General features: G+C 32.3%; 2 protein-coding genes and 1 long non-coding RNA gene across 4 annotated transcripts; 1 reads left to right on the top strand and 2 right to left on the bottom strand.

The window, feature by feature from the left end:
* Positions 1-5,896: 5,896 nt before the first annotated feature.
* LOC123678810 (zinc finger protein 569-like) lies at positions 5,897-7,571 on the top strand. The gene is made up of 2 exons (XM_045616040.1): positions 5,897-6,265; positions 6,321-7,571. The coding sequence occupies exons 1-2, from the start codon at positions 6,158-6,160 to the stop codon at positions 7,230-7,232; spliced, it is 1,020 nt and encodes a 339-aa protein (XP_045471996.1). The 5' UTR covers positions 5,897-6,157; the 3' UTR covers positions 7,233-7,571.
* Positions 7,237-11,423, bottom strand: LOC123678811 (probable pseudouridine-5'-phosphatase). Of its 2 annotated transcripts, XM_045616041.1 has the most exons (4): positions 11,132-11,423; positions 10,320-10,538; positions 9,019-9,240; positions 7,237-8,211 (listed from the first exon to the last, which is right to left on the bottom strand). In XM_045616041.1, exons 1-4 carry the CDS (start codon positions 11,199-11,201, stop codon positions 7,805-7,807), a joined length of 918 nt encoding a protein of 305 aa, XP_045471997.1. In that variant the 5' UTR covers positions 11,202-11,423; the 3' UTR covers positions 7,237-7,804. The 2 variants fall into 2 exon arrangements, with proteins under 2 accessions (XP_045471997.1, XP_045471998.1); XM_045616042.1 differs by lacking the exons at positions 9,019-9,240; positions 10,320-10,538 and adding an exon at positions 10,567-10,785 and having other exon boundaries at positions 11,132-11,421.
* LOC123678813 lies at positions 9,485-10,310 on the bottom strand. The gene is made up of 2 exons (XR_006747302.1): positions 9,909-10,310; positions 9,485-9,817 (listed from the first exon to the last, which is right to left on the bottom strand). It is a non-coding gene; the product is annotated as an uncharacterized LOC123678813 (long non-coding RNA).
* Positions 11,424-11,864: the final 441 nt, after the last annotated feature.

The raw sequence follows: 11,864 nt of genomic DNA, 5'->3' as shown, positions 1-11,864 counted from the left end.
ACTAGCTAGTATTAAGAATTATAAAACTAATTTCTAAAGTGGTGGAGTCGCCGAGGCACGTGTACGGTAGAAGACAGGTGAACATTTCAAAATAATTATAAAGGAAAACCGGTGTGAAATGTAAGTACGATATCAGTCAAGTAAGGCCTATAATATTGCATGCTCAAAGTTGATTCCATTGAGTGTATTAATTAAGAAGGAAAGTTGCTAAAGTAGCTAAAGGAGATTAAGGGAGTTGAATCATATAGTTTAAAGATAAAAAAAAAGGGGCAGAATAAACCTGCTGCTAAAATTAAGTCGATAGGAATAAATCTATTGACTAAGAAAAACTAAGTAAGTAGAAAGAAGTTAAAGGAGCAAAAATAAATTATTGATAGTAAAAAACAGTTCATTCAAGAATGAATCTAAAAATATAAATAAATAGTTTTGAAGAATCGGAATAAAGTAGTTTAAAGTTGAAAGTATTAACTCAATGGTACAAAGGTGAACATATATTTGTAGTAAAGAATATAAGTGGATATAGAGAAAAATTATGTAGGATATAAGTTGCAAGTAATCAAGAAAGAATAATTATAAAATAGAAAGTCTTTAAAGTAGATTAAAGTTGAAAAATAATAATAAAGGAAATAATATTTCAGAAAATGGACGCTGAAAATACAAATGTTAAACAAGAGATGGAAAAACTACAATTACAAATTAAAGAACTTAAAGAAGCGATAAACATGAAATCAGCACCTAAAGTAGCAGGAAATCCACCGTTCATACTAGACAAAGATACACCGTTTAATGTATGGAAAACGGTGGTGAATAATGAATTTAAATCATTTGGATATGAGTATCTCTTAGACAATGAGATACCAAAACCTCCATTGTCTGAGGATGAGAATGCCAAAAGGACAGGATTTGCCATATCATACCTGTTGAGCAGATTAGATGATAATTATAGGAAAGTAGTGTGTCAATTGAAAACTCCTGTTGAAATACTAAATAAAATAGAAAACATAAAAAATCCAACAATGTCCTCGTCAAAATTCGCTACAAAAAGAACATGGAACTCTGCTAACTTTGACAAGAACCATGAAAATGCTGTTGATTTTATTATACGATTTGACGATCTCAAAACAAAAGTAGAAGCATTCGGGGAGCCTCTTGCTGAGAGAGAAGTTGTTGAAAACTTTCTCATGGCCATAGATAATAGCTACCCCGAACTTATCAGAAAATATGATGCATCTGGTGAAAAATTGTCTCTGGAAGAGTTAAAATCTCTCCTAATAAATGAAGAAGGAAGAGAAAAAGAAACCCTAGAAAGAGCTAATGAAGGTCAAGCTCTGAATACAGATGTCAAGAAAAAGAAAGTAGAGTCAAGTTCAAGAAACAAAAATATAGTTTGCTACAAGTGTGGCAAACCAAATCATTTTAGCAAAGAGTGTAAAAACTCTAAACAGATTTGCTATAACTGTCGAGAATTGACAGATGATCATGATGCAGCTACGTGTCCGAAACCAGCATACCGAGGTAGAAATAAAGTAGGCTACCGAGGAGGTAGAGGAAGAGCTGCATACATGAGAGGACAAAGAGGTGCATTCAGAGGAGTTAACAAAATAAGAGGCAGAGGAATCCTCAAACCAAGAGTTCGTGGAGGAGCTCGAGGTTATTTTAAGGAAAGAAGTGATACAATGTATCAGAAAATGAAAATGACTGATCCTCAAGGAAAAGAAATAAGCGTCTTCATGGCAGTAGATGCAGATGAAACAACGCATGGGGAAGCTAACTATGTACACGAAGAGGACACTCAGAATACAGGTGAGTCTTACATAAAATTTATAGCAGACACTGGGGCTACAGAACATATGGTAAATCAGTTAGACATACTGTCAAATGTTTGTAAAATAAGTAATGGTGGAATTATAAAAAGTGCTAATAGTAAAGCAGATTTGAAAGTAGAATATAAGGGGACCATTATAGCTAAAGGGAATAATGGTAAAATAATTAAACTTAATAATGTTTTGTATTCCAAAAATTTATCTAAGAATTTGTTTTCAATTAGGAAGCTTATTGATAAAGGTGTTTTGATAAACATAAATAAAAATGAAATTAAATTGAAGAATGAAAATACAGGAAATGTCATAAAAACAGGTAATTATGATGGTAAATTTTGGTGGTTAAAGTTTGAACTTGTAAATCCAAAAATTATTAATGTAGGCAAAAATAGAATAGAAAGTTTCTATCAAAACGTAGAAAATGTAAAGGTTATGGAGAACGAAGGGAGTGATAAAAGTATCGAAAGTCCTAAAATAAATAAAGACAAGGAAAATTTGGTTGAAAATGAAATAGAATATGAAGAAATAGAATCTGATAATGAAGTTGAAAATGAAATAACATATGAAGAAATAAATGATGAAGATACTTTACAAAAGTATTTAGAGACTGTTAGTGAAATGGAATTAGATGACATTCAACAACTAAATAATAGAAAAGTAGAAAGTTTGAAAAATGACATTGGTCTGTTATGGCACTACAGATTAGGGCATGTGTCTAAAAGCTATCTAGAGAAGGCAGCCAAGCTAATCCCAGAATTAAAGAATGTTAAATTCACTAAAGCAATAACTGACTGTGAAGTATGTGCCAGAGCAAAAATAACTAGACAACCTTGCAATACCAAAAGGTATCAATACAATGAACCTTTAAAACTCATTCATACAGATGTGATGGGACCCATATCCCCATGCACATATAAATATGGAGCAAGGTATATAATCACTTTCATAGATGATTATACCCGATATGCATGGGCATATCCAATGGCAGATAAAAAGGGAGTGCATATTGCTCTTAGCAAAATGATGGAAAATGCTAAAATATTGAAGGGCGAAAATGCAAAAATAACATTCTTAAGGTTAGACAATGGTACAGAATACTGTACTGAAAACATGAAGAAATTGATTGAGAAAGAAAGAATTACTTTGGAACATACTCCACCTTACACTCCAAATCTTAATGGCACTGCGGAAAGATTTAATCGAGAATTACAAGAGAAAATAAGGAGTGTAATTCTGGATTCTGGCTTTCCACAGCAGTTGTGGGCTTATGCTCTACAGTTTATACTAAGCATATACAACAAAACACCAAAGAGTAGAATCGATTTCAAAATACCGTTTGAAATGATTACAGGAAAGAAATGTACAATAAGGTATTTCAGAAGATTTGGAAGTGTGGGATTTGCCTTAGATCCAATGATAAAGGGAAAATTCTCAGAGAAAGGAAAACGAGCTTTTCTGATAGCATGTGGGGACACATATTATACTCTTATTGAACCAGAAAGTGGAAAGTTTATAAAAAGCAAAGATGTTAGATTCATTGAATCTAAAACATATGGAAATTACTTCAATAAAGACAATAGACAGAATGTAATTTATGACCAACAAGTAGAGAAAAATGAAACAGGATCAGAATTCTTCACAGAAGATTTGAATCCAAAAAGAATTACAGAGCAAAGTAATGTAAATGATATTAGAGAAAAATTTACTGCTCTAATAGGTGATAGAAAAGAAAATATAAGTAGTGATGACTTTAATGATGAGGAACCAGAAAACTATGTTCAGGCTATTGGCAGTAATGAAAGAAAGAAATGGCTGGAAGCAATAGAATCTGAATATAACTCGCATAAGAAAAATGAAACATGGTCATTGATTGAACGAAATCGTGTTCCTAAGAGTCAGTCTATAATGAGTACCAGGTGGTTATTCAAAAGAAAAGAAGAATCCAATAATGAGATAAGGTACAAAGCTCGACTCGTAATAAGAGGCTATGCTGATACAAACAATTATGACATCGGAGAAGTTTATGCTCCTGTAGCTAGACTATCAGATGTTAGATTTCTGTTGATAATAGCCAATAAGTATGACTTAGAATTACACCAGCTGGATGTGAAAACAGCCTTTTTGAATGGTGTGCTAGAAAAGGAAGTGTTCATGGAAATTCCTGAGGGATATGAAGGAGGAGATGAACTAAGACAAAATTATGTCTGTAAATTGAAAAAGGCTTTATATGGACTAAAGGTAAGCCCAAAAAGATGGTATGAAAGGTTCCAACTGACAATGAGCAGTTTAGGCTTGGAAAAATATCCCCTGCAATCATGTATGTTTATATGGAGGAAAAATGGAAAATTTGTTATATTACTATTATATGTAGATGATATTTTGATTGCTAGCAATTGTAAAAGTAAGTTGAATCAAATTAGGAATGATCTACAAAAGGAATTTGAAATGACTTATTTGGGTTGTCCTGAAAAATTCTTAGGAATAGAAATAAAAAGAGATCGAAATAACAGAACAATATACATTCATCAGAGAAAATTTATCATAAAAATGTTGCAAAAATTCAAAATGCTTGATTGTAAACCAGTCAGCACCCCAATGGTGACAAGAGAGACAGAAAGGAAGGGAGAAATAGAGTGTGAACGTCCTTCTCGAAAGGTATTTCCTTTCAGAGAGGCAATAGGAAGTTTACTATATCTCTCAAGTGGAACAAGGCCTGATATTACATACGCTGTAAATATGTTAAGTAGAAAACAAAATAATTATAGCATGGAAGATTGTATGAAAGTTAAAAGAATATTCAGGTACTTGAAAGGAACGGTAAACTTAGGTCTTAAATACAAAGGTATAGGAAATAATTTGGAATGCTATGTTGATGCATCTTTGGGGACTGGTGATCTGAATGGAAGATCAACAAGTGGAATTTTGATTAAGTTGTTTGATGATGTAATTTTCTGGCGAACTAAGAAACAAACTCATGTTGCTCTGTCATCTGCAGAGGCAGAATATATTGCAATGTCTCTAGGGTGTAAAGAAGTAGTTAGCATTAGAGAAATGTGCAAACGTTTCATTCAGGTCAATATCATTCCTATAATGTATGAAGACAATAAGGCAGCAATCAATATTGCAAAGTCTGAGGATTCTCAAACATTAAAACATATAGTGAAATTATGTTTTCATTATATTAGGTTTGAGATATCAAAAAGAAACATAATAATTAAGTGGGTCAGTACTAAAAATCAATTAGCAGATGCTTTAACGAAGCCTTTAGGGAGTCTTAAATTCAATGAATTCAAAAATTTAGTACTAAATGAAATTAATACTGAATAATTTGTTGCAGGAAATGAAGATATTTTTGAATGAACAAGGAACTGGAAAGTGGAAGTTCATAAGGAGGCAATATTTATTTTTATTATGTAATACAAAGAAGTTAATGTTGATAAAGTAGTTAATGTGTTGAAAATCACTCAAATTTTTTATTGATATCTAGGAAGATAAAGAGGTTTAAGTTGTTTATTATGTTGATAAAGTAGAATAACTATTTAAGAAGGTAATGCAGATAATGTATTATATTGAATAAAACAGTTTATGTTGATTAAAGAAGTTAATGTTTGTTTTATTTAAAAAATAATAATGAAAGGTAGTTATCAGAGGTATAAAAGGATTTCAGGAAGCGTAATGTGTTCCTGTAGATAGAAAGTTTTTTTTTAACAGGTTAGTTAGATCCGAAGAAGCATCAAAATGAATGGAATCGTCAGCAATATTTGAAGCAGAGGTTCAAACATCACCGACGAGAAGGGAGCGTTGAAGGATAAACACTATTCTATGGTTTCAATACTGTGATGACGCCAACTTGACAGATGTCCGTCCATGTTAAGGTGGCCCGATGATGATGCAATCCAACGATCTTTTCAACAAGTACGCAGTACGCACACACATAGAAACGATATAAAAATTATTATTAAAGTAGATAAAGTTGGCTCATGTGTTTTATTTACATAAATAAATAACTAGCTAGTATTAAGAATTATAAAACTAATTTCTAAAGTATTTCATTTTAGCAGAGACTTCCTAAATAACAAATGAATGAAACCTTTTGTGTTGTGAACAATAAAGCGCTAGTATAAGAAAGCATGAGCAACTCGTATCATTTTCATTTATAAATATTATTAACAAACTTTTAGGTTAACAGTAAACTACCAAAATGACCAAAATTGTAAATTATCTATGGTGCAACCATAGACTAATGTAATTTAATGTTATGTCTGCGAGTACGACAAATATTCAAAATTCATGTTGATCCACAATTTCAGCTCTGGAGATTTAAATAAATCAGTGTCATGTCTGCATATTACTGTAGATTATGTTTCATGCATTGCATTCCGGAGAAGGCCCTTCTGTTCTCCAATCATATTACTCAAATGATACAATATTGTATTCCTGAAGTGGTAAATCCGTTATATTGATTCATATTATCCCGCATTGATGAAGTTATATTTTCAGGATATTAAACTGGTGAATAATCCTATATTATGTCCAGAATGTAACGATAAATTGGAAGAGATTCTAAAATTCAAGAAAAAATGTTTAGAGGTTCAAGAAAACATGAAACGAATTTTAACGAATGGTGGAGTATGTGAAGGAATGGAGATTAGTGAATCGAATATTACCCCCAAATCTGAGAATTTATCAACATCTTTCGAGGAAAGTACTCAACAAACCTGTGAAACTGTATCTATCTTACAAGAAAATGGAGATGGAGGACTCACATCTCCAGTAACAGTGCCTAATTCAAATATAAGTGATGTGTCCTCTGTTGTTTCAGAAGAATCATTTAAAATCGGATCTTACACAAGTCTTGTTCATAATGGTAGTACTTCCTTCAAGCATAAATCTTCACGAAAATTGAAGAACATACAAAATGTATTAGATGTTAAATTCATCAAGAAAAATTGCAATACTTGTGGACTCTGTTTTAGTACTTTAAATGAACTTATTCACCATATATATTCTGAGCATCATAAGAGTGAAGAATTATTTTCATGTTTACTTTGTAGATATAAGTCCAAAAATTTATCACTGTTAATGAGGCATTTTCTTCATTTTCATCCAAATTGTGAGGACCTCAATGCTTCGTGTTTTTTTTGTTTTACTGATAAGAAAAATTTTGAAGAATTATTCACTCATATGATTGAAGAACATAAAAAAGTTTGCAAATGGACTAAATATCATTGTAATTCTTGTGATTTTGTCTCAAAAAGTTATATAAATTTTAGGAAACACTATTTTCAGAGTCATGACCTTATTTGTAATTATTGTTTAAGAAACTGTGATAACGTATCTATGTTGAACAGACATTTAAGGAAACATTACGCCACATCAATAAGACACCTTTCTATAGATTCCAATGAGTGATCTGAAAAATATCAGGTTTTGATTATTATCAAATGCACGCTATTAAATATTTATTGGTTTGAAATTTAGTTTATAGTTGTATTTTCGCATTCATCATGAAATGTTTATAAAAACTATTCTATACTTTTTTTTACTGGATATTGTGAAACAAAGGTTTTTTGAATTTTTCATTGAATATTTCAATAAAAATTTTTTATCAATATTTAAACTTTTCAATTTATTAAATATTTCAGATTTAAAAAACTGATGGAAATCAGTCCTAGTTATACAATGATCAATTTTACATAAGAATTGTAAATTACTTTTTTTGGCAAATAAATGAATATTATACATTTCCAACAAGATAGTTTTAGTGGCTCCACACTCTAAATACATAATAACAATCTTTCTTTTGAATATTTGCAAAGGTTTAGTATTGAAAAAAAAGGTTTAAGACAAAATTACATTAATTTGAAAGTAAAACATGGAATTACCAATACTATACAACCAAATTTGCACATCTAATTACTTACACAATATTATATATGTATTTCTAACAATATTTCAAAATTATACTCTAAAAACAGATGGTTTCAAAAAGCGGGTAGCCCAAAAAGCTCTGGTTTAAATTCTTCAAGAGATTTGAGAACCATTGTAGCCTCTTTTGTCATCTCTTTGTCCAGGTTCGGATCAGGTACCATCACTGTTTGCATACCTGCTGCATTTGCCCCCTGTATTCCGTTTGGAGAATCTTCAAACACCAAACAGTCTTCCGGTTTTGGCTTGTTTGGGAAACGGGAGGCACAAACAAGGAAGATATCTGGAGCAGGTTTTCCCTTTTTTACTTCTGGATCAGAGCTTCCTAGAACGATATGATCGAACAGTTTGAAGAACTCCTTGTGGTCTTTTGTTTTCAGGTCAAAACTCTGTTGACCGGATGAAGTTGCCACGGCTATGGGGATTTTCTGCTTGTGTAGATGTTCTACCAGTTTTTGAGCTCCTGAAAAACCATTTAATTATTTATTTTCTTTCCACTGTGCTGGATTGGGTTGGAAATGATTTTCATCCCTAAGGGTTGGTATGTATGTTGAAAAAATTAATTAGCTTCGTAATTTTAGCCTTCTAGAAAATAAGGGATTCACATATATTCAAATTAATTTGAATAACGTATGTGTACTGTAGTGCAGTACTCAGTGTAAAGACAAAATCATACAGAAGACTGTTGTTTTCGAGTCTACCGAATTGAATGAGCAAAGAAGAAAATAGGAAAAAAAGCCTCAAAAGTAAAAACGAAGGTTCTCCAAAAAATAAAACGAAATACGAACTATTCCCATTTTACACTAAACCTACTGTGGTAGCTCGAGAGATGGTGCCGCACGCTGCGAAATATTCGCAGAAATGGCAACGCTTGGGCTTGGTAGATGAATCCAACCGTTCTACGGCACAGTCCACAGTCACCACATTCCGCTATGAAGCCTAATGCCCGCCACTCACGAGGCATTTTCTCGACATCTGGAAGCCAGGCACCCAAGAGATTCCAGTCGGGCAGTCAAGTTCATTCTCTGATTTACAGTTTTGCGGCCGTGTCCAGAGCTGCCCGACTGTAAAATGATCCGAACGCTCGAGCATGGGTGCCTCGTGAGTGGCCGCCTTAAGGTGTATATGGCAGGGATCACTGAGTCACCATATATTATTATAAATTAAAACATTTAACTTGAAACTGAAATATCGTTTGATATCAAAAATACCTTAAACATGATGAATAAAATGCTACATCTTCAGATTTGAAGGAGTGCTTCTATAATACCTGGCATTTTTTGGTTCTTGCTCAAGAGTACATTCAGCTCTTTATCTTTGATTTCTTGAAATTTGACGGCATTAACAGGAAGTTTGAATGTGGTTATGAATTTCTCGTTGACTTGATCCGTATTGAGACCCATTATTTCGGACTTGAAATCTGTTGGCATTTTAACATTGAAGTCTCTTTGTAAAATGTTTTCGTAAGCCTTGGTGTATAGAATTTCAGTGTCTAAAAGCATAACCTCTCTTTTATAATTGATGTTTGCTCTATTAAAAAGAGCTAATACAGATAAAATATTCATAACTAAGAAAGTAAGGTTGTATTTGCCGGGGTAGAATTCGTAATAAAAATTATTTTTGTAAAATTTTGAAATCAATTTTTGTTCGAATTTTGATTTGCTGTTCAAAACTCAGCAAGTATATGCTTTGGTGATACAGGGGGAGGCAGAATACAGTCCCTAAGTTACCAAAAATCAGTTAGACATATTAGTTTTCAGTAGTCGCCATACAGTGGTAAATTTAGGACCTTATTAACTTCTACAATTCTAATCCGATTTGATGGAATTTGATATCATCTTGGGTGGTAGATGGGCCGTTACGACTTTCAGCTTTTCCAGATTATATGGTGCGCGTAAAGCATGCGCAAACTTGAAATTACAGGAATCTTCATGTCTGATGTGTTCAATTGGTAGGACTTTGTTGAAACGTTGAATGTTGGTCTGGATATTCGGCCACAGCCATTGGTAGAGTATGGCACCTTCAAATAAGGGACTGCATTCTACCCAATTTGTAATACTATTTTCTTTCTACAATATAAAGCTGTGATACCACAAATAATTGGCGTATAGTGTTGAGGATTTCCATTATCTTTTAAAAATGTACATTGCAACCACTTACCAAGGAGGGTACCATCCATATCAAAAATTATTGTTGTGACATTTTTTAGTTTGGGTTTGTGTTTTGTACAAGATTGCGAGCAAGGCATTATAAATTTATATTAATTGGAGAAAAATGTAGGTTTTTTGTGCTGACAAATAATTTTCATTCATAAGAGGTTACAAGAACATAGAAAATAATTGTGACACTTAATTTTTCGCGAACATTTTGTGATGTTCTAGAGAAGAAGAACCTAATGAATTTTTATGTTACATTTGCGTAAATTTCATTTAAATTTCCGTACCGAATTGGATTTATATCGCCTTTATCTTATGCTAATACCTTATCATTCTCAATGTATTATATGCTCAATGACTGTAAAACTTCTTCAAGATACCAAGTAGAATGTTAATAAATTGTAGAGATATTGACCTGGTAAAAAATCGACATTGTGCATTCTGCTGTAGGATAATTTCACAAATAGACTTCTAAATTGCTCAACACCCAGTGGCAAATTCATTTCTTTTATAGCTATCTTGCAAGTCTCTGTCTGAGGCGTTCCTATAACTTTGTTCATTACCTTAGGTGTGTAGACCTTACCAAAGGACATGGCAATTTCGTTAATCGCCCTTTTATAAAAAATTTCTGTATCTGAAAAAAAAACAAATAATGTTAATACCTGGCATCACGCTGCAATGCTGAGAAAGTCTATCCATTTCCGCATCTTTTTGAGACTGGAACTCTTCGTGAGTACAAGGTAATCCTAGATGGTCCACAAAGTATTTGGAGATTGTATCTCCATCGCAACCGAGAATTTTCAATTGATATTCCTTGCGAAATGTCATATCATAACGTTTCATTATATTTTCGAATGCCTTCTCGTAGTGAATTTCTGTATCTAAAAATAAAAACCATTTCAAAAGACTGATGCAATAATAAGAAAATTTTGTAATTTTGAAGTGAAATATAATTCATTCAAAATATCTTTTCGAATTGAAGAAAGATTATGTTACATCCACAAACATATTATATTTATTTCAATCAAAGTGTTCCAATCACAAGAGACGCCACTGGAAATGAGGCACAGCCATAGACCTAATATCATAGTAATGTCTGTTGTTACAGCAAAATAAAGCTATTCTGTGGTCGAATGTCATATTGACATTAAATTAATTAGGACTTCATTTAATATAAATCCATGGTGATGTGATTGAGAAAGATTTGCCATTTTTTATGGAACTTACCCAAAAGAAGTCCATCCATATCGAAAATAACGTTTGTAATACATTTTAACGGTTTGCTTCTCATAGACATGTCGACAATCGGCTGAACCCCTAGGTTTTTTCACCGACTGCTCGACGCTTGACGAACTTATATATATGTTGTTGTTGTTTTTTGAAATTTTTAATTGGTTTGAAGAAAGTAGTAATGACCCAAAGTAATTATATTAAAAAATGGATGTGATAAGGTTGGTTGTGGAAGGCCACGTATTGTTCAAGATAACAGTTTACTGGACTCTCATCTCATTAGACTTTATGCAATCGGTATTCAGTGTAGGTAGGCTACACAAATAACATATCAATGTTATAATTGTTACCTAGCTTCAAGGGTTAATAAATGAAAATTGGGTTTATTATTTCAAAAATTAAACATTTCCCATTCTTCAACCTTTGCGGAGATCTCTACGGTATGAGATAATGAAATCTTTTGAAATAAAATAAAAAAAACTGCCTGTCTCTTTGGCATGGTTGGTAATAACATTTATTCACATATAGAGTTAAGCTCTGAAATTTTCGGATGTTTTTTTGACACAGTATCATTAGGTTCCATTAGAGCTACATTTCTAAATTGTTTGTAAATAATCAGAGTGTACCAAAAATGTGTAAAAGGCCTAATAATTTTTCCCCTATGGAACACCATGTTTTTTTATTGAAAAAACGCTCCATATAATTAATTTTCACATTTGATAGAGAATTT

Source organism: Harmonia axyridis, chromosome 4 (assembly GCF_914767665.1).
Source record: "Harmonia axyridis chromosome 4, icHarAxyr1.1, whole genome shotgun sequence".
Classification (NCBI taxonomy): Eukaryota; Metazoa; Arthropoda; class Insecta; order Coleoptera; family Coccinellidae; genus Harmonia; species Harmonia axyridis.
Note: the sequence above shows the minus strand (reverse complement) of the source record. Positions and strands in the feature narration are given on the sequence as shown.

What these genes read in the sequence shown, in the direction of transcription:
- LOC123678810 (XM_045616040.1), top strand. Translation starts at nt 6,158, where the DNA reads ATGTCTGCATATTACTGTAGATTATGTTTCATGCATTGCATTCCGGAG. An exon ending in AATATTGTATTCCTGAAGTG is followed by an intron (nt 6,266 to 6,320) that starts GTAAATCCGTTA and finishes TTATATTTTCAG; the next exon opens with GATATTAAACTGGTGAATAA.
- LOC123678811 (XM_045616041.1), bottom strand. Translation starts at nt 11,201, where the DNA reads ATGTCTATGAGAAGCAAACCGTTAAAATGTATTACAAACGTTATTTTC. An exon ending in TATGGATGGACTTCTTTTGG is followed by an intron (nt 10,539 to 11,131) that starts GTAAGTTCCATA and finishes TTTTTTTTTCAG; the next exon opens with ATACAGAAATTTTTTATAAA. An exon ending in CAATGTCGATTTTTTACCAG is followed by an intron (nt 9,241 to 10,319) that starts GTCAATATCTCT and finishes TTATGCTTTTAG; the next exon opens with ACACTGAAATTCTATACACC.